The sequence below is a fragment of the Hesperophylax consimilis genome, chromosome 25 (assembly GCF_061612785.1).
Source record: "Hesperophylax consimilis isolate HC1 chromosome 25, BYU_Hcon_1.0, whole genome shotgun sequence".
NCBI classification, from domain to species: domain Eukaryota; kingdom Metazoa; phylum Arthropoda; class Insecta; order Trichoptera; family Limnephilidae; genus Hesperophylax; species Hesperophylax consimilis.
Window position 1 is genome coordinate 19,081,416 of NC_142860.1, and position 23,893 is coordinate 19,105,308.

General features: G+C 35.1%; 1 protein-coding gene across 1 annotated transcript; it reads left to right on the forward strand.

Annotated features, from left to right (window-relative positions):
* The first annotated feature begins 645 nt into the window (after positions 1-645).
* On the forward strand, positions 646-16,681 carry LOC149411634 (uncharacterized). Its single transcript, XM_089646801.1, has 5 exons — positions 646-760; positions 4,664-4,844; positions 6,507-6,570; positions 8,204-9,281; positions 10,335-16,681. Exons 2-5 carry the CDS (start codon positions 4,676-4,678, stop codon positions 11,133-11,135), a joined length of 2,112 nt encoding a protein of 703 aa, XP_089502927.1. The 5' UTR covers positions 646-760; positions 4,664-4,675; the 3' UTR covers positions 11,136-16,681.
* Positions 16,682-23,893: the final 7,212 nt, after the last annotated feature.

A 23,893-nucleotide genomic window follows, 5' to 3' on the forward strand; every position in this document is an offset into this window, starting at 1 on the left:
AAATGCTCAGTATTTTATACCGACCTGAGGATTAAATAATAATAAGGCATTTGTAAACTGTACTCAGATAATTTCTGCCCACAACGATTCGCCAGAAATTTTCCATGTAAAATTGACTGGGGGGCGGATTTGCTAGAGAACTTCTGTGGTAATACCCCACAAAAATGTTCTAAATGTGATTCCCCACAGTAATTTTTCAAAACATTGTGGGGAGGGGGTAGCTACAAAATTCCCTGTCGTAAATTCCCCACATTTTTTTCGTGTCCTCTACTTTTACTTGTTTCGTTACTAGGTACAGTGACTACCGGTACGAGAGATACCTATAAAAATTACATATTAAAAAATACCTGTTAAAAATACCTTTTATAAATACCTATTAAAAGTACCAATTAAAAATACCTCTCAATAATACCTCTTAAAAGTACCTGTAAGTAATAAACCCAATATAAAATACTTGTGAGTATTTTAGAACCAGGTATTTTGGAGATTTGTCACAAGTTCAAAGTACCTCATGAAAATACCCGATACTTTTACTGAGTACGATAAATACGCCTCTCCTCTAATATCTATGATTTATCATTTTCCATTTTCCATGAATACGCCATAAATAGAGTCAAATGAGTCGAATAGATTGGTTATTTTAAGTTTAAGCCATAAATGTATATTTATGCCATAAATGAATGTGAGTGCAATGTTGACTGATGTTGACATTACAAACAATGTAATATTTTGATTCCTGATTTTGCGGCTTGTTTAATAGGTAACTATTATTTATCAATTATAATCTCTCTTTTAACGTTTTGTGTTATCAAAGGTTTACGGTTAGTTAAAGACAACCTATTCCAACCCCGTCTTACAAAATTGACAGTAATAGCGTTGCGAACAATGGGTCGAATGGGTCCATGTTGTATCATCATGGAGATATAAAACAATAGTGTTGTTTTGACTCTTTTGGACCGCTGCATATATATAAGATAAACTTGTTGAATACCGCCGCACGCTTAATATGCATAAATAAATAGCACTTTATTTTAATTTAATTACTACAAGAAATAACTATGTATGTGGTGGTAAAAAAATCTTTAAAGTTCCATTTTCTCAATCAAAGTTATGTTTGAAGGTTAGGTTATACGCATAAATTATTAAAATAACCCAAACTAAACCCTAGAAAACTATTTTGTGCAAGTGCGACTTAAACCCTGACTTAAATAGTTGTCTCCATTAGATATTTATGTTGAAATCAAGTGTTGTTTTTTAACCTTTTCCACTCTGACCATTTTTTCTCAGAACCAATTGGCTACTCTGATTAAAAATTAATGTTATATTATTGATTTAAAAATGAAAATTTTGGTTCATTATTTTCGCGGCACCCTATCTGGTAATTTGTGTGACCATTATATGTTTGGTACATTTTGCATAAAATAGTTGTTAAATCACACCAACTAAAAGATAATACATTTGATTTCAATATGTTTTATTTGCATAATTTCTTTTATTGCATAGCGATAATTTGTAAAATATGGGAAAAATATACAAAGAATCCTACTTAAGTCCTTGTAGAAATTCCTTTCTAATTGTCCTGTACCGCACAGGGGTTGACCGGTGACTACCTGGACCCGATTGGCTTAGGTTTTATGTCTAGTACACGGTTTCTTATTTTGCATTGGTTATATTATTTTAGATTCTGACCCTCATTCAGGAAACAAAAGATAGACCAGCCCACAACACATAAAATAGATAATAAATTTGGCAAACATTTTACACATTGATTACAAGTTAGAGTTTTGTATATTCTATAATTATAACTAGTAACTTACATCTACGACTTATAGCTAGTGACTTATATTACTGGCCACTAATTTTTACATTTATTACTAGTGACTTACATCTAAGACTTATAAATAAATGACTATGCATAATATAACAATGTCATTTTAAGTATATTTATCACTTTAAAAAAAACTCACGATTCGGTCCAATGTCATTATAAATTTATCTTTCTTACTTATTGTATTATTACTAAATCACCATCACTTATAGTTTTTTAAAGTATGATATTTTTCGAAGCATTCTCCCACATGAAGTGCCGGTTTGTTATCACAATTTTTACAGTGATAGATTGTTCGTTTTCTTTGCCCTCCCTCTCTATTAAAACCGCAAACGACGCAATCCCTGTACTTTTTCTGCGCATTAGACATTAGGTATTACATGTAGATTCACGTGATTTAACCGCTGTTCTGGATCTACCGAATGTCTTCCTTTTCTTGTTTTTACCCCTTCCCTTATATTTTCCAACCAGTTGAACAATTAGCCTATCCACAAATTGAAGATGACTCATTGGCTTTTCATTGTTTTTTAAGTTATTTTCCTTGTACAAGATGTAAGCATTTACCACCGAAACTTCTAAGCCCCAAAAAAAGAGCTTGTGCCACCATTTTAATATTTTCCTTAGGAAGCAGTATGTCGAAGTATAATGGTCTGCTCTATCGACACCTCCCATATAATTGGTATAATTTATGACTACTTCTGGCTTGACGATGTCTTCTTCGATTCCACCTCTTTTTATTGAATTGGTTTTGTTAGAATACCAATTGCTTAGCACTGTCACCACTCTTTTGTCTTTCCAAGCTAGAACCATAACATCATCACTTTCATATGCTATTGTTTCACCTGGTGTTAATTTTGGTTTTTTGATGGCCGTTGGCAAATTTTTTTTATTTTTCATAATTGTTCCGGTTAAATGTGTTTTTAACTTCAACAATTCATCGAAAAGTGAAAGGCTGGTATAAAACCGATCGGTAAACACGTGATAACCTTCCGATTCTGGGATCAAATGCAATAGATTGCTATATACGGCCGGCATAGTCCAGTGGTAACGCATTGGACTGCCATTCCGAAGGTCGCGGGTTCGAACCCGGCGTGCGCAAATAAATTTTATTTGATTAATTTGTGTTATTTCACAATTAATTAATTAAAATAATATATAGTATATTTGCGGCACGTTCCAGAGTGGAAGATACTACCAGTATCGCCCTGGTGTAAGACCACCATTCAGAATTGAAACGTTGCTCCAAATGGCTTTAGCCGTGTTTAGTGACTAGATCTGAATAGCCAGGTACTTCCCCACCTTCCTCTTTCCCTTCCCCACTTACCTTCAGTCTCACAACATCCTCCAATTGGGGATGCCATAGTCTCACTGGCTCCAGACGGGAGCAGTTGGGACTCTTGTGAGGTATTCACTATAAAAAAAAAAATATATACATAAATGCAAAACGATTCTGGATGTAAATTGCAGATCAGGCCTTATCAATTTCTCAGTTGTGAGTGAACCGTAATACGGAATAAATGAATATATGTATCCGCAACTGGAATCAGCCAAAACGTATAAACGGATACCCCATTTAGTTGGCTTGTTCGGATTGTACATCATGAAGCAAATTCTTCCCTTGAAATTTACCACAGATTCGTCTACAACTATTTCTCTTCCGGGAAAGAAGTGTTCTCGAAATCTTTCATCTAAATATTTCAAATACAAATCAACTTACATATATTATATGTAAGCTTATACAAGCGAAACGATAGGAAAACCTTCAATTTATCTAAAGCATATTTTTTGGTATTCATAATGTACACCAATTCGTTATTTATTTATTTATTTATTTCACATTATAAAGATTAATCAAAATAGTGATTTGGCACTAAGATTCGCCTTAATGACATGTATATTTACATATGTAGAAAATTACATCCAACATTAACGTTAACAATCATTTTATAAAAAAACAAAGCCAAGGTGCCTGCGCGCCTGTCACAGACACTCTTCTTTACACATTTAGAATTTTGCGAAAAAGTCAAATATAACTAAAAAAAAATAGTTGTTTACTACTCTTCTAAACATTAACCTTTTTGTAGATCATCTCATCCATCTAATCCAGGGCTTCCCAAACTTTTTTCAACTGTGACGCCCTTGGGAAGTTGCCAAATTTTTGCGACGCCCCCCCCCCCCCACGGTGACTAAAAATCGAAGCCCCCCGCCGCTCATTTGTACCAAGCCTAGTATTTTGAAGCCCCCCCTGAACGGGTCACGTAGTATGGGTACGTTACCTAATAACAATTTGTCAGAAAAACTCCAAATAGTATCTAAATTTTACATTAGAAAATAAAGAACACAAAAATGGAAGCAAATAAAAAAATAAAAAAGCAATTTTTTTCTTGAGAAGGATGTGCTTGCTTTTCTGAGTATAGTTTCTCAAAACGAGGTTGAAGTTTCGAAATCGCCACTCTCGTCTCTGCCTCTAAATTTATTTTTGATCTGTACTTATTCTTAATTACTGCAACTGCAGAGAAACCTGTCTCACACAAGTATGATGTCGCAAACGGTAATAAAACCCTTAACGCTGCAGTGCTGATGGAACGATATTCTCGCTATAAAGATTGCCTCACAACGCCCCTGGGATGATCCCGCGGCGCCCCGGGGCGTCGCGACTCACAGTTAGGGAAGCCCTGATCTAATCAATAATGGAAATTGTTCCTTGAGCAATGATGTAGGACTCTAGCACAGGATGAACCAGCGACGCCTAGGTAGGAACCCGACCCATTTGTCCGCTCTGCTAACATTCAATTATGTTTTTTAATGGTGAATTTTTTTGTAATTTTTTTTCAGATTGAATTAGAAATGGAGGGCTCCAAAAAGCGCGGCAGGCCTTCCAGATCAAAGCCTGCTCCAGCTGTGCCCAGATTGGTGGTTAAGTCAAAGCAGCAACATTCCCACACACAGTATTCTGGACCATCTCAAACACCCCAAACTTCCCAAACATCCCAAACGTCCCAAATTTCTGAGAGAGGTTTGTAACCATTCATTTCTTGTGTAACGTCAGGGAGCAAAATAAGTTGCAAATTCTCCAAAATAAGCAATGAGAATAGTACTTACGCAAAATAGATTTTCAAAAGTAACCACAATGTTAAAGGATCTAAATTGGCTAACAGTGAAACAGATGCTGACCTTGAATGCGATGATATTTATACCTAAAAATAATAAACAACCCGTTACCAAAATACTTTTTAAACAAAATTATATACAACAAAGATATTCACTAGGCCGGTCGGTGGCTGAGTTAAAATCGCATTTGGGTCCCACTCGGGCATAGTGTGTTCAATTCCTCGGCGGGCTAAGTCTTGCATCACAACACAAGTAACATTTTCAGCTTACTGTGGTGGTAGTAGGACATTTTCAAATATTGTCAGGTTATTCGTAACCCGGGAATGTTTGTCTTTCTTAAAAAAAAAAAAAATCTTTGTTTACATTTGCAACACACATCGAAAGTATTCTTTGTTTACATGTGCAACACATCGGAAGTATTCTTTGTTTACATTTGCAACACACATCGAAAGTATTCTTTAAACGCTGAAAAATTGAAAATGATCTACTTCTCTCTGGTGCAATCTGCAATCACTTATGGCATAATAGGATGGGGTGGTGCACCTGATACATTTATTAAGCCTCTACAAATAATTCAAAAACACATAATTAAAGCCATATATAACAAAAATAAAACATTCTCGACCGACCTATTATACAAGGAATCTAAATTATTTAACATTCGTAAATTATTTATATTACAAACTATGAAATATTTATTTAAAAACAAAAATAATTTCAAAATAAATGAAAACAGAATGAGCCAAAGAACAAATAATATATTTTACACCCCCCACCCAAACCAATACTAAATTAATGCAGACACATAGCAGTTTCATTGGTCCTCGTACATTTAACCTTCTACCACTACAAACTCAAATGATAAATAAAAAGATAGAATATATTAAAGAGGTAAAATTATGGCTAAATGAGGCAGATATTGAAACGCTTTTACTATATAAATTTATTGATCCTTTCTACAACTCACTTGCAGAAACTTTATAAACTATTGTACATAATGTTTTCTCTTTACTTTTTATAATAACTATAAACAAAAAAAAACTTTTCAACTAATGTATATTATACTTTAGGTACTTGAAATATAGTAATCGTTTTATATTACCCACACTCAGGCAGTGCCTTAGTGGGTTTTCATTTCTTGTGTATACTATTTGGTATTATATATTGTGTTATTATATACTATCTATTAATATGTATAATATGTGCAAAGAAATGAAAATAAATAAAGTAATAAAAAAAAAAAAAAAAATTCTTCTAACCCTTCTTGAACTTGCTTTTAGTTTATTTCACTTTATGTATAACAGCTGTTTTGGTGTCGCCTCTCCGTAGAAAAGTGGAGGATGAGCTTCTGTGGCGTGCTGAGACAACGGCCAAAACAATGATGCCACACAAAATTTATGTGTATTATGAAATATCTATTAATATTGGAGCGATGAGATTTTGTGGCATGATACATTTCGATTTATAGAAAAAACTTACATTCAAATGTCCAAAATTGTAAAGTTGGCGCTTGAGCTCCTTTGGCGCTCAGTGCCTCATATGTACTTACGTTTCTTCTTCTTTTCAGAAATATCTGCATCCGAATTTGAGAATTTCATCACAGATGTGAAAACTGATCCTTGCAGAATAGAGTAAGTTAATTTCTCTATAAAAGTTGCAAAAATTTTAACAAAATATATTTTATGTGTGTATAAATAAACCTGTAAACCCTAAGGATTTGTATAGACATTTTCATTAAGCATAATTTGGTTTCAAAAGGGGGGAAATCAGTCTCCTTTGTGAGTTTTCAACTCAATCCAATGGCTGGTGATCTGGAAAGCTCAAAGCAGATGGCTCTGGTGTGGTTCGATATCATTTGAATGATATGACAGCTACGTGATATGGTTTAAGGATTTAATGCCGTTTTTTTTTTAAATGGTTTATAAATTTGGTGGTTATAGTATCAATGAGTTAGAAGTAATTATCATTAAAAGAAGAAGATAATACTAATAAATCTAAATGAAACATGAAACATTACAAGACACAGAAAAAAAAGACTATCTCCGGAGGTCACGTGGCATTACGTGGCAAACATGCTTTTCACGGAGCACAACAATAGTCTTAATTTGACATAGGTTTGCGATAACTCCGTCAATGGTGTTGTTATGATTTTCTGTATGAAGCATTTTGTGCTAATTCTATAACGCACAAAATGGGAATATCGGGTTGGCTTATTTTATTTTAAAGGCGGAATTTTAATGGCATACTGTTTATAATGTGCTGATATTATTATAACGTAGGTTTGTCTTAAGGCGATGCACTACGTCGTGTAATATTTTGAATCGAGCCGCTATGAACCTTACGTAGATGGCAATAAGGCTTAAATTCAAGCTTAACACCATCCACCTGTTTTGATTTATGCAAGAAAAAAACATGGCCAAAAAGTCCCTTTTATTTTATTTTGTGGATGTTCAGGCACAAATATTTCAATGTTTTTCAATCATTTTATAAATAACTTAATTTCCCACATTATACAATAAAACCATAACCGAAAATGGGTTCGTAAATTGGAGATTTTTAACTTTAGCAGTTTTCATAGGACTTATACATTATTTTTTCTGGACTTATAAAAAGACTTATCTAAAAAGTACTCGATTATTTCAGAGGCCAGGATGTATTCTATTCGCAGTATTTAATTAAAGCATCTGAAACATTTCTAGGCGACCAAATTTTCAAACCAAAAATACATGATTTTGCATTACTACGTAGTGCATCGCCTTAAATAAATTAATAATCTCATCTTTTTAGTTTCACGGGGTTCACCACACAAACGCACTTTAGAAAAAACCACCACTGCTGATAGAACAAAATGTTTATTGCAAATATGAGAATGTATTTTTAAGGCACAATTCACTTTTTTGTTAAATATTCATCACTTGGAAATCTATGTCCCGACGTTCTCGGGATGCATAAAGCCTTTAAGGCACAATTCACTTTTTTGTTAAATATTCATCACTTGGAAATCTATGTCCCGACGTTCTCGGGATGCATAAAGCCTTTAAGGCACAATATAACAATGAGACATTTTAATTACAACTATTATTTAAGTTTTATGAAAAAAACTTTCGCCATAGCGTAAGAATAATGGCTGGCGTGATATCCGCGTACACCAGCGCCAATGGCAGATTCAAGCGTTTCAGATTACACGTCATTGAAGAGTATTCCAGTCACCCAATCGAACATCTAAAATTATTCCTTGTTTTTTAACTAAACTCTTTTTTCCAGCGATAATGGGGTGAGAATGACTCTTCTGTCAAAGATTAACCTACTCAGACACGAGATTCAAAACATGAAGGAGATGAAAGAAATCCAATCTCTTCGTAAGAGAAATAACCTATTACAAATAGAGGTACTGAAACTCCGGGAGAGCAAACTGAACTATGAACCGACCGCTTGCAAAGCCCCAGAAATGCGGAATGAATATGTTAAACAAACAACCACCAGTTTTGAAAAGATCCCACCGAAAGACTCTATTAATATAAGAAACGTAATCTACAATAACTGCGGACAAAGTTTTGTAATCAAACAAAAAGAAGATCCTCCCCAGATTTCAGTTAAGTCTAACGAGAGTTTGATGGCAAACTACTATAAAGAGACCCCTAAACTAGCCCCGCAAACGAGAGACCATCACCAATACGATGTAAATGACAAAGCCAATTTTACTTCAGTCGCGTCTACAATACTTAATTACCTAGCCGATAAGCAAGACATTTTTTTGGAAACGCAGAAACTCCAACAGCTCGCTTACGAAATGTTGAAAGATGATAGTAACAGGCTTGAAGACAGCTTCACACCTGTGGTGGTGAAGACAGAGCAACCTGAAACCTATTCCCCGCCTCCCAAGGATACCAGAACTGTAATTCCTCTGCCTCCACCAGTCCAAGCACCTATCAAAGTGATGCCCACTTTTCCAATGCCCGTGGTAGTCAAAACAGAACTTCCAGAAGAAGGAGAGATTTTAGTAACAACGGAAGCCCAACTACAAACAGAAGACGATCTTCACTTCTCATATACTGAAATAAAACCTAAAATAATAGAATACTTGAGTGACAAGGTGGATAAAGCTACCGTTATATCAGCCATTCGGAGGCTCACAAAGACAAAGGCGAAGTCCATGATGAGGCAGCCCATTGAAGAGCACACCAAGCTTTTAAGGGTGTACCTCTTTCAGGACAAGAATATCTTGGTGCAGGACATCTTCAAATGCCTGACAGAGTTTGCAAAGGACACCTACCATTCTGTGAGGTACTATGGAGTCAGTCTAACAAAGAGAACCACAATTGCTCCCGCAAAGAAAACAAAAGTGAGTTATTTTATTTTTTAAATACTATGGCATGCAATACTGCAAATGTGATGATTTTTCCAAAAGTGTTTTTTTAATGCCATTCGATGTGCAATCATTTTCTCCTCATATGTTCGTCCGAATACCAAATATTTGTTAAAATGTTTGTTCTCTTATAAATAGATTGCACGGTGACCGGGCAAATCATCACAATGATAATTCATCACATCTTTAAAAATTTATATAAAATCATGGAAAGTGATGAAATAAAAACTTTATTAACTGGGTTAAGTAGGTTAGGTTAAAAAAAAGAAATTTCATCGTTTCTTATGACTTTATATCACTTTTTAAAAGTGTGTTGAATTGTCACTGTGTTGAGTTATCACGGAAACATTGACTGTCATTAACTGTCATGTATGTAAATATCACTTGTGCCGTTAATTCTATATAAATAAATTAATTTAATAAAATAAAATTCCATCGATGCAGGTGAAATCGATCAAGATTTTCAAATATCGAAACTCTTGAATAGAAAATCAATTTTATTGGCTTGTCTGGGGCCTAGGAGTTAAAAGGTCTTATGTAAATTGTCTACTTCAGTTAGATGAAATTTATTTATTTATTACACGCCCTAGTGGGCTTTTCTAAAAAAAATTACAAGCTATTTGTATCAAAATAAACACTTAAAGACAAAGACAAAAAATTTTGCAAAAAGAAAAAACACAGAACAAAATACATATGAACAATGAAAAACACAACAGAATAATGACAAAAAAGGTTGCAAAAAAACACAACAAAATTCATAGGTAAAAATGTGAACAGGAACTAAGAATCCTCACGCATATAATTGAATTAAGTTATATGGGTACATAGGTGTATTTGTGTTTAGAAGAATAAAAGTGGTAGAATATACAACATTTATACTGATTAGTTTTAAGATGAAATATATCACCCAGATGAGAATATTTGTTTCCGAGACTGTTAAGTCTTGGAAACAACTATTCATTGATATTTATGTTCAATTGGATGATAAAGGTCTTTTAAATTATCTTTAATTTTTTTCCATTGTTGCAGGGTAATTCAAAAGCATCATCATGTCCGAAGAACAAGCAGAACGATGACTATGTGATCCTACCTCCGCTGAACGACCGAGTGAACCGACCCAAATTCAGAGTGGAAATGATCGAGGACTTGATCATCAGCGAGGATTTCCAACTGGTCAGTTCCAAGCCATTTGAGATCAGGCCACTTATCACCGAGGTTGTCATCACTTCTCCCCATCTCAAGCTGCTGGAACCCATCGTCCTCAGAGCCCTGGCCGATAGGACTCTCTCGCTAACGAGCATGCCAATCATCTCCATATCGCCTAAACTCCACCGAGATGGAGAATTCAACGATTTTTCCAAGGCAAACAAACAAACAACCGAGTTCATTCTTACTGATCCCACGCCGGGGAGCGAACAGTATGGCTTAGAAGAACTAACCTCCAACAAAGACGTAATTGACCTCACGGAAAGCGAAAAAGCTAAAAAACGTCCCATCGAAGAATCCACGTTAAACCAAGAGGCTAAAAAAATTAAATTGCACCCCGAAACGGAACAAACGAATAGGGACTTTTCGATCGTCAACGTAGAAGACATCTTCAACAAGGTCATGAAAGATGATGTGCCAATTTTTTCTCTCGAATCGTTGAAATATGAAGTCTCACCAACTAAAACTCCCACCAAACTGTCCACCAAATCGCCTACTGTGCCTACCTATACTCCCATAGACATCGAAGAAAGCAAGATGCCAAAGAAAGAGACGAAATTTGAGCTTGATTTCAGCATAAATCTCGACGAGAGTGACGAAGACGATTCAATCACTATAAATTGATTCTTCATTTTTTGCATTTAAACAATGCAGAAGTCAAAATAGGCGAACCCAGTAGGTCTGCAATGATGTTCCCGCAACGAAAGAATAACATAAAGAGGAAGATGCTATCTAGTCACTCGTTGCCGACACTAATGTAATGTGTGGCTATTTACGGGGACCACATCGAAGTAAACTTCCTGTTCTATAAATAAGACAATGTTATATGAATGTGAAATAAGGAAAGAGAGTGTGTCGAGATAGAGTTGCGTATTTTACTTTATTTTTGGAATATTAAAGGGGTGGAAAGACAGTTGAGGATTGGAACGTGACGGGAAGGACTGAGGACTGAAGGCAAATGACAAGGAACCACAGCCGGCCGAAATCCCACCCCGGGACGGGTTTCGGGGTTGTGTTACTGTGATTTCTAGAAATCCCTTATTACATACATGAAAAGCTTCCCTTGTCCAACAGCGGATACAAAACATTATTCGATTATAATATATTACATAATTCATATGTATCATTCTTCTTAATGAAAACGTGCCACATGTATGTACATGTGGTTATCTGTGACTGAAAAATATTATGTACATATACATACTTACCAGGAGTATGCAATAATACAGAAAAGCGAGGAGAGGGACACTATTGCGAAAGTGCCAAAGATATATCATATTTTATTCCCAAGTGATAATTAGTTAAGATATATGTACTACTTATAATCAGTGGCGGTTCCTGACCTATCTCCATAGACATCCAAAATTGATAGCCCATCAGGGAAAGCAGAACAAAGACGAGTTGCGCGGAGGGAGTGTAACTATCACCCTTTCTGTAATTTGTCTATAAATGAATCTGACAGTACACAGGCAACTCGCATTGTAATGTCACTGTTTAGTCTGCCAAAAAAAAAATCTTACAAATTACTGGTCCTTTTTACAATAGTGCGTAAATTACTGGCTGCGTAAACTAAAATTCGGGCTTGTTTCCAAAATTTAATCTTTTGTTATTACTATATATTTTACAAATGTGTCACAAATCCTGTGCACAACTCTCTTGGCCAATGATACCATTATGCAAAACAAAAAATTTCCACTTAAATTAAACCTCTTTCCCTAAAAATGGGGAAATTTCGTAAACCTTTTCGTGAAATTTAAAAAAAAAAACAACGATACCTTATTAAATCATCATCACATCTGCCCTGATAATGAACACTGCAATGCTGTCCGAAACGTTGGCTTAAGAAGGAGTTAGCGCAACACGGCATAACACCCCAAAAAACAAATAACAAAAATACTTTTGGCCGTGAAAACAATTTGAATATCTTCGCTATTTAAAGTTTGGTAAAATTATATTACAGGTTTATTTTCTTATCTTTTTTATGGGAGTTCACGGCACAAATGCACCTTAGAGATAACCGCCACTGCTCTTAATTATCATATTATAAGAATTTATACATATTTTGAATGAATTTTTAAAAAAGAGATTTTTCATAACGGAAGAGAGGTCCTAGGTTAAGTTCTCTAAAACTGAAGATTGGCTAATTACTGTATAATATTCATTGTATGAACACAGATGACTAGAATAGATAATAAGAACTTACTAAATAATGTGATTTATTTGTGAATAGGTACCTACATATATTTAGACATGGCATTGTATAATGCATTTTCATATCAGAGCTGATGGAACTATGGAATCTTGCGACTGTTATCGCCAATTTAACTGCTAGACAATTAACTGTATCATGACCGGACCATCAAAAAATCCACGGCTAGTTTATTTTGCCGGTGGCTATATGCTCCGGGCATAGAACGCTGTCGATCCGTTGCAGTGGGCAAAGTAGCGCTTGTCGTGTTTCTTTTCGTGCCTGATACGTTCATAACGTGGTCATGGTATGCTTCGGTTATGTGGGCAAACTCCTTTATTATCCAACAATATAACAGTCACAAGTGTTGTGTTTTAATTCCTTTAACCCTTTCACACTATTCTATGTTAATTTGGATTAACATTGGACGTCAGAGGATATTTTTTAAATAGTAAGGTAAAATTAACATAACACAAAAGTAATACAAATAATTGTTTCATGTCAAAAATGCACATTTACAATGTAGTAATAATCTCTAAGGTACAAACAAATAACATTTTAACAAAAACTCATTCAGAAATAAAGAAATAATCTAGGATAATAAATCTTAAAAAATTCGCCATACTAGTCGAAAACATGTCCGTCGCTACCAGTGTTAATTTGAATGAACATTGAAATTCATTTACAATATTCTGGCAAATGACTGTGAACAGTGAATTGAACAGATGTTACTATTATAGAACACATCTTAATGCGTTAAAATATTTGTTATTCGAGGAGAAAATATTGATATCTCACCTTAAATGAAGTAATCAATGACGGCAGAAATTCGATGAAACTCACAATCAGTAGATGTCAAAATATTTATCCTTGTTGTGGCGGGAATAAGGATTTCAACCGAGCGGAAAAAATAGACGCCACAGAAAAGATTACAAGCTATAAGAAAACAAAAACATGGCTTTTCTAAATCGCTACCGTTACGGTAAAAAAATTCACAAAGTTTGTGTTAATTTGAATTAACACTGGGGCTGAAAGGGTTAATGTGAAACTAACTAATGAGTCCCAATTGCTCCCGACCGTCTGGAGCCAGTAAGACTGGCATCCTCGATTGAGGTATGTTGTGAACCTAGTCTTCAACATCTATAAATTTTTGTCTTTTGTATGGAAGAATATTTTATCAATAGGAAACTATATTTAAACGCATAGAACGGGTAATAAACCCCCACAGTTATCGCACCGGAGATGCGGAATTTTTTTTTGGTTGTAATGATTTTACAAATAAATTTCTAAATGGTCCAACACTGACTTTAACTTTACTTTAACTGACTTTAATTTCAGACAGTAATTTTATAGTTGGATTGTGGTGAGTACTATGTAAAAAAATTCATTAAAATATGTGTATTATTTTCAAAGAAAAATGCTTAAAACAAAATATATTTTCTCGAATAGGACCCTTGTTTTCGCCCGCGTGAAGTGTGTTAATAAAGCTGTCAAGTAGAGAATTGGTATCTGATGTCATTTTTCTTTTTAATATCATTATTTCCTTTTCTGACAGCCCTGAATTATTGAAATTGATTTCATGTCATGTTCCTAATGGAGTCACATGAACTAAAAATATCTTTTAGTGCAACAATAATGTCGATACCAATAAGATTATAAACTCCCTTACACCACGCATACCTAGCTTAGGTAAGCTGTATATATACAGAAGTGGTACATATTTTTAATAGCACTTAAAGAACTTACAAAAAAGCATCTCACATATTTTTTGAAAACAGTTATTAATTTACATTTTGTCTTCTAAAGCTTCATTGTAAATTTTAGTTAATTTAAAACATATTACATAGTATGTTGCTGTATAATTGTTTTTGTAATCTTTTTTTATAAAATTGATTTATTCTGTGTATTTAAAGATACATACTTGTACCATAAATAAATAACACCCATAAATATGAAAATGCATAATATAATCCAATGTCTACTATGTAATAAGATTTTGCACACCTTTTTATATGAGCTTTTTTATTTATTGTCACAAAATCGTGGAATTATGTCCATTTCACTTATTATTTGTTAAATAAAACAAACACTTAACTATGTAAATCTATATAAATGTTAATGTTCGTTTGTTCAAAAGCTTAAATCTTCGCAAGTTCTTCAACGATTGCTTTAAAATTTTGACACAATGTGTTTTTATAAACCTATATTATATAGGTTTCGCCTGTGACAGGTACACGGCACCATCTGTTGGACGTAAAACCAACACGCTCTGCGGTTTCTCTATCTGCACAGGCAGACTGGGTCACAGCAATGCGTGGCGGGGTACAGCTTCTGATTTGACAGCTCGTAGAAGGATCCATTGCTCACTCTGGCAGTATCCAAACACAGCCACGATCTTAAACCGGAAACAGGACATGCAAACAATTTGACAGACAGGCGAAAAGCCAAACGGTTGAGTTATAACAAGACTTTGCTACGCTCAGTCAAATAGCTTACTTGCTAGTTAGGAAGGACTCATTCACTAGCCTCATGGTGTCTGGACGAAGCCACTGATGCACGCATACAATGGAGTGTAAATATTAGACAACGCGTTAGGCAATAGAGCGGGATATTGAAAGACTTGTTCCTACGCATATATATGGTTTATGTTATTCAAAGAGAAATTATGACATTTCACTGAGAATTAGGATATGGTTTCTTTGCAGAGCTCGCAAGAATTTGACTGTGAGATAATTTATGAGAATATTATTGATTACACTCGGAACACGGGAATGGTTTCCTTCCAAAACTCACAAAAGAATGTGATTCCTTACAGATAACAAATAAGAACATAGATATTGCATTCCAAACATGGGAATGGTTTCTCTCCTGACGATCTCGAAAATTTATATTATTAAATTTGATTTATATTCATAAATCTTAAAAAAAAATCCATAATAAATACATTTTATGGAGAAAAAACAAATCATTACTGTAGGTACTGATAAAATCAGTACCAATGAACCAGATTAAACTTTTACATACAACTGTATATATAAGCCAAGTGTTGTGTTTTTGGATTTGTCTGACTAATGAACTCGACGATCAATTGTTTGTTGCAGTTAGATTAGATTCAAAATTGTGCCTAGCGCTGATCATTCATATATATGAGAGTATGAATGAAAAAGGTTCAATTTGTTTGAAACGTCCAGATTCTTGTATATCCTCTCTTTTTCGTTTTCATACAAGACATTGAAAAATTCGATAATTTTAGGAGAAACAAAACACCGGAAACAAAATAGAAATAAATGTATCGAACCTACCGATCGACATAGGTACATAAGTATGCAGCTAGTAGCATTATACTTACTGTGTGTACCCAAAAATCTAATGATTTTAAATATGGTTTGTTTGTTCTTCCTTAACAAATATAAATAGAATATCCACCCTTTGTATAACTCGTTCAACAAATATTTCAACACTCCATATGATTGAAATGACACAAGTCAAAATTGCACCGACCTAAATTCCAGACAAAAGAGCTGTTCGAAACAGATTTTCGATTTTATTGTTTGTTTTTTTTTTTTATGTGAATACTGTTCCGAGCTAGATGGACTAAAGCATCCCCAATCAATGTATGTTATTTAGGGATTGGGGAAGGGAAGGAGATAGGAATTAGGAGAGTTGGGAAGTTTGATTATTCAGCTAAATAGAAAAAAAATCTAGGGAGTCTCATTATATATCGCACATATAAATTTTCTATATTTTACGTAACTGTTATTTTTATATGAAATAAAAAAAATATTATTCAAAAAAATTCTAATTTAAAAAATAAATTGTTTATGAACTGTACCTACCAATTCAAATTTGTTTTCTATATTTTATATAAATTGTTATTTGAAATTTAAAAAATTATATTCTTACTTATTATTTCAATCCCTAATAGGTTTATTAAGCTTTTGTTTGTATTTTTATTTAAATAATATGTTGAATCTTCAAAGGAAATAAAAAGCAATTAAAAAATGAGTTTTATTTTCTCTTTCTAATAATCGAAGATGATAGATGTGTTATGTATTATTTTAATGTAGATATTTTTAAGCTTTAAACACTGAAGAGATAAATTAACAGAAGTGTGTTTGGGGCGTGTGTGCATGCACAAAGTAAGGTCAGTTTATCTTACTTCGGGTGAAATTGATAAAACATTTTCAAATATCATTATTCTTTTGTGAACCAATAATCAATCTCATTGGCCTGACGTCGTATGAGTCCAAAGGTCTCATGTAAGCTAGCTACATCAGTTTTCTCTCAAATAAGTATAGAACAAATTTCTATGGATTTTGTTGTTCAGTGGATTTAAAGGAATTCCTGGGAAAAAAATTTGCTTATCAGAGGAAAAAAAGTTTTTAGACTTCAAATCACTAATGATTAGTGACTAATCTGTCAAAAGCCATCGTCCCATCGGTCGGTAAGGATTTGACATAAACTGGGTACTGTAAATATTGGTGGTTGGTGGCCATTTCACTGGAGGTTCAATCAGATAGTCAAGAGAAGAAGATAAAAGCATACAATAACCACTCGAGCGATGGGGTATTTAAAATAAATGCCTTGAGCCATGAAGATTCCAGGGTATTCGGTTTTGGATTTGCCCGCACTCTCAAAATAATCATACCTCCGAATATTAATATGGAAAAATATAAACTGATTTAATGTGGTTTTAAGCTAATGAATCCACCTGTATTTCATTGTGTATTCTATATTTGAAGGTTTTATAAAAATTTCTAATTTTGTAATAAATTAGAAGAAAAAAAAACGGTTACCTTAATTTAGGCAGCCAGGAGACCTAAATATGGGTAGCCATCATTCGATTTGTTAAAATCTGTTTGTTTTATTTATTTATTTATTTATTTATTTACGGACAAATAGTCCATTAACAACATATTAATTACACGAATAAGTTTTATAAACAGAGATGACAGTGAAAGGAGAGCATATATAAATGAAGAGCGAAGACAATAATAATATAAAAGTAAGAATGGGAGATAATAATAAGTCAAAGCATGAAGATGGTTCAAAGGGCATTAGAAATTAGACATTGCGTATTGACTGTCGAAAGTCATTTAGGCATATACCACAAAATTCAATGCTTTGACTTGACAGTGAGTTGACAAGTCTCGACATTCTGGACAAAGGAGAATGGTATCCATAATTGGTAGAATGTTGATTGACGAACAGCAATTCATTATTTCGGAGTCTACGGGAAGGGATGTTGAATTGGATAAGTTGCAACAAAGCAGGTGAGTCTGTAATACCATTGATAATCTTAAATATGCAAATCAGATCAGTGTCCCTTCTACGTTTCTCCAAAGAAGAAATGTTTAAAGTTTTAATACTAGATTTACAATAAAAAGTACAGTTGAAAAAAAACCAGGAACAAGAAAAAAAATTATTACTTACTACAGAAAGTTAAATAATATTTAATATGCTTCCTTGTCATTCAAATGCTGGCCAAATAACGGCCGGCATGACGTCCGATAGAGCTCGAGCTATCTTGGTGACTGTCGGTGACATTCATCAAACTCCGGAGGTCACAGACGGAGTAAAATGAAAAACCTAAAATATAGTTTTATCCAGTAAACCTAAGAAAATGAAGCACTATGCCCTAGGACCAGAGCGTCGAAGACACCTGGTCCCGAGCAGTAATGCGGGAATAAAATATTACAGCGCACTTGACAAATTTTTCACAAAAAATTCATAGTCTTTACCTTAAGGCTGATAAGCATCTTCGATTGTCTTTTAGGTTTGTTCTTCTTTTCTCTTGAGTCCTTCTTTTTGGAACGGAAGACCCATTTACAGTTGATGTTGGCTTCATGAGAATGGACCGTTTCTTCGGTTCGTTTTTGTTTCCCGTTAATTATTAGGAGACCAAATTTGGTCACAAACATCATATGAATTTGGTTTCCTAATATTTAACAGGTTAAGTCAGCTAGTACGTGGAATTTGCTACTGGCATCGGTTTTTCCTCATTCATATAATCCGGACCTCTTCAAGATAGGCATTAATAAATCCCTTCCTACAGTCTCTACGTTTGACCTGCCTCACAATGCTGTCCAAGTGGGTGGCGATACCATCTTTACACTGTACAGAAAAGGGCGATCTTGTGAGGTGTCACACAAAAAACCCTTTCTTCTATGTCCACAATGTATATCATACCGAATATTAATTTCATGTCGTATTTTCCGAGTCCCGGGTCTTCAATGTGTACCATTTTAATAGCTTCCCCAAAGATGTTATGCCTTGAAAGTCACTTATTTCTTATCGAGGCCTCCCATGAAGAGTGCGGGTGCGTAATACATGAAGATAGGCGCATGTCCGGAGTCAGCCAGCCTGTCCGAAGACGCATAATTCTACTGTAATTTTATTAATTATGATGTCAATAAGTAACAGCAACACCGGTGAGACATAGAATATTCATTATTGGTCTGACGAATAATAGATCCCTATTGGGTAGGACCGACATTTATTTTGTATATTAACTACTGTAATTTCATCCGATTTCAAAGAAATTCGTATTGTATGTCCGCATGTGGATGCGTTAATGCCACCAAAAGTTGATAGAATGCATTGTTATCCACAACGAGTCTATCTGCGGGGGTTTCAGCTCGATCGGATGTCGGGAAGTGGGTTACTACAGCAAAATTATCCTTAATACTTATAGACGACATAGTTGTCTATGAAAAAAATATATATATCACACGTTACCACTGATCACACTGCCACTCGTCGCGCCGGGTTCACGTTAATTTCCACCTCCAAGATTTGCATTCATTCATTCTCGAGAACAAAAGTGAAATTCAAATAGGTTTATATAAAAAAGGCCTTCTGTAATCATGGCCCTCAATGATAATAAATTAATATTAATCTTGTTTCCAGGAAAACGGAGCCCATTGCATAGTGCAGGGTGATGTTCAAAGGCAGACTTATTTAGATTTTAAAACTGAGGGCGCTTAAATCTTTTAAAATGCTCAGCTATAGCTACTGAAAAAAAATTCCTTCACGGCCTATGTCATCTTTGGGGATGCTGTGTGGAGGGTCTGAGGTATTTTTGAGGAAAGGAAGGAGTGAACCGAGGTCTTTCGGGAAGCTATGTGGAGGGTCTAGTTTGGTCAGTAGTAGGGTGGAGCGGTCACAGTGATGCGAAAACAGTGTTCAATATAGTGAATGAGGAATACTTGGAGCAGGTGGATGAGTTTGTGTATTTATGGAGTATGTTTACGAGAGATGGGAAGGCTGACAGAGATTTTGAAAGAAGGGTGCAGGTAACTCCAATAATGGAGGACTGAACGCCTTATTAAACGATTAGATGAATCATTTGGTTTAAACTGTGATGTTAAGACCTGGCCAACCGTTTACAAGCCGTAAAAGTGGGAAAAAACCAATCAAATTATGCAACCCTTTCATCTGGAGTACCCCAAGGGTCCGTTCTGGGCCCACTACTCTTCATCCTCTTCACAAATGATGTTGCTAAAATAATCGAATCATCTGGCCTTCTATCTCACTGCTACGCTGATGACCAGCAAGTTTATTTTTATTGCTTACCAGAAGAAATAAACAGTCTAAAAATTCGTATAACTGAGTGTATAGAAGCATTTACTCGCTGGATGACCTCAAATAGATTGAAACTGAATCCCACAAAGACTGAGTTTCTGTGGACTGCTACAAGCAGACGTCAGCATAACATTGAAAACTCCCCAATAACCATTTCAGGAAGTGACATCACTCCAAAAACGTGCATAAAATTACTGGGTGTCAATCTGGACGCTAATTTTTCCCTTAAAACTCAGGTGAATAGAACTGTAAGCACGGGGTTCTTTCAATTAAGGCAAATTAAAGCAGTGCGGAGAAACCTGCCAACAGAGGCCACTAAATTGCTAGTCAATTCCTATGTTGTTTCACGTCTAGATTATTGCAACGGAATATATGCAAGTCTCCCCAAATGTCAAATCAACAAATTACAATCTGTTTTCAACGCCGCGGCAAGGCTTATCACTGGAGTATCTAAATACTCCCACATTTCAGAACATCTCAAAAATCTGCACTGGCTCAAATGTCCTGAAAGAATCCAGTTCAAGGTATGCTGGATGGTATTTAAGTCACTTAACGGAATGGCTCCGGCTTACTTATCAGAATTGTGTATTCCAGAATATTCCAATTCCCGACAGTCAACCCTTAGGTCAGCAACGTCATCAGCTATCAGAAGGTTGAAGGAACCAAAGCGCACACCAGATACTAAGTTCGGTGAGCGTGCTTTCGCCGTGTCAGGACCTAAAGCCTGGAATGGACTGCCACATGATTTGAGAATGATCGCAGACCCGACAGAATTTAGGTCTAAACTTAAAACGCACCTTTTCAGACAGTCGTATCCATAATTTCAGAAACCTCCACTTTCACAGTCAACGGCAATTTAAATTTACAAAATGCCAAAAAAAAAAAATTAAAATAAAATAAAATAAAATAAATAAAAATAATAATTAAAAATAAATAAATAAAAATGAGAACAACTAACATTTTGTGGGCTTTTTAAGACAGTTAAAATACAGTTAAATTAAAATAAAAACTATAGCAGACTTAAGGTCATGCGATGGCCAGTGTTTTTTGATATAGTGTCCTCTGCGTGCTGTTTTATCTTTTATGCATAAACTTTTTAATATAAGTGTGTTTGTCGGAAGTGACTTGCCAGGTAAGTATGTTTTGGTATCTTTTCTAAATAACAAATGTAGATCCTAGGAAATAAATTGTACAGCGCCCTTGAGGTGATTTTTCACAAAAACGGAGCTCTACAAATTATCCAATTATTATTATTAATACTCAATTCGACTACCATAATACGGACATGTGTCTAGTGTGGTAGTCGAAAAGCATGTAAAAAACTGTATACAAATATATTTTACGAATAAAAGAAAGAAAAAAAATAAAATTAGCGCTAACAAAAATTGTCCAAAGAACCGAAGTTGTATGGAAGTGAGGCATGGAACTGACTGAGAATGGAGAAAGTGAATACTGTTGAAATGATATCTCTGAGGCGTATGTGTGGTAAAACAATGTATGATCGTGTGAGAAATATGGAGATCCGCAAAGAGTGCAAGGCTGATGTAAGCGTAACAAGTAAGATTAAGAAAGGGACGCTTAGATGGTTTGGGCATGTAGAGCGAATGAGCGAAGAAAGGAGTGTAAGGAGTATATATGAAGCAAATGCAAATGAGGAAGACATGGCACGATCAAGTAAATCAGATACTTGAGTCGAGCCATGTGAAGAGTCAGAATAATAGAAGAGTATGTATGAATGAGGCAAGAAGTGCGTGCCAAGACCAAGGTGTTTGGCAGTCCGTCCTCTCTGCCTACCCTACTAGCAAACGGCGTCATGGTTAGTTAGTTAGTGCATATTTTGAAGTGAAACTTCTTTAGGCGCGTAATGGATTAATTATTCGGGGACGGAGTAAAACCGAGTCAGGATCGACACGAAAATGCGGGTACCCCCACCACCGCTCACCGTTCACTGTCCCTCTCTCACCATATGCGCTTGTTGAGGTGGGGGAGCCGCTCACGAACGTTCTCTCTCTTCTCTTCTTTCCTCTCTCTCAGACACCAGCGAACTGCGCCACGCCAAGCATCAGCTGCTTGGTTAGTATACTGCGTCGTGAGTGTAATACGAGTGAAATACGTAATTGATTGTGGTTCATACGGTTTGGTACAGAATTTCAGTGTTAAAAATGAGTAGTGACGAGATAGAGGTGATGAACACATCAGTGGCACAAGAGGAAATATCCCCTGAGAATCACCAAAGAAGAGGAGAGTCTGATTCACACAGTGATGACATTAACATAAGGTAAATATAACCTATAAGAGTTGATAAATATTTCACAATATAGTAGTATTGTTGGAATAGGATTGTTTAATATATTGGCGAGATTATATTAACAGTGAAATATGATGTAGGAATGTCGTTACAATCAAAGCAATGGCCAACAGGCGGTACAGACAGCGGAAAAAAGAATTAAAGCCTCCCAAACCTCAAGCTAAAACGGCAGCAGAACGTTGTAAAGCATACAGAGACCGTCAAAAACTTCGGCAATCTGCGGTAGCTGAAGCTATAACACCTGCTCCAGTTCCATCAAAAAAACGGAAAATCGTTCCAAATTCTACGTGTACTGCGAATTTATATATCGCACTTTAGTTACCATAACCCAATTATCACGACATTAGGAAATGATATTCATGAAATTGACAATGAAAATGGCACATGATTGGTAAATTGTCATTGTAATTTCTTTGTAATTTTTAATTGTAATATTGTTATTTATGTAATATTGTATACTTGTGAATAAATTGAAAATTTTTGGAACTATACATTAATCGAACGTCATTCATCTATAAGAAAATATTAGAAAAAGCAAATCCATGCTTCGTCGTTGAATTATTTAACCTCTAATTTTCAAACTAACCTAAGAGAGAAAATAGAGATGATGAAATGAAAATAGAGAGAGAGGAATACTAGAAGTTTCACTTCTGTCTTGCGTAGGCTTGACACACCCACTTTTTTCATGGTAGTGTATATTTTTGTATCGGTAGTGCATATTATGTATGTTGCGCAATCACTTTGTTCAAAATTTTGCGCAAGAACCCCGTACACTGTGCGGTATCTATACGACGTGTTTGCATGCGCAAACAGTTTGTGGAAAAGTCGCAATCTTTTGATGTGTATGCAAACCATTTGCGGCTTGCGCTTTAAAGTAAAGAGCTCGTAAGTACGTCATCGGCGATCGTCCTCTTCCTTATCATTCGTACTGCACATAAATAAACCACTCGTGTAGTGCATGAAAACTAAAAAAAGAAGATACCAGATACGATGACGTCACGTACAATCTTTCTTTCGGACTAGTTTATACAGTTTTGAGGTATTTGCTTATTTGTGCAAATTAGATCAAAATTAGTTAAATTTCGTGCAATTCGTTTGCGCTGTATACCGTTTTCATTTTGCACATGCTTACTTGTGAAAATTAGAGTAAAGCGTGTTGACGAACTAAAAAAAGAGCGAAAGGTTCGTCAGAACGAACCTTTCGATTTTTTTTAGTGACATTTAACTTTTGTTTAAAAATCGAGTTGGCAACATTATTCTTGGGAGTGGCAACTGGCAACACTTTTTTTGACAGTGAGTTTT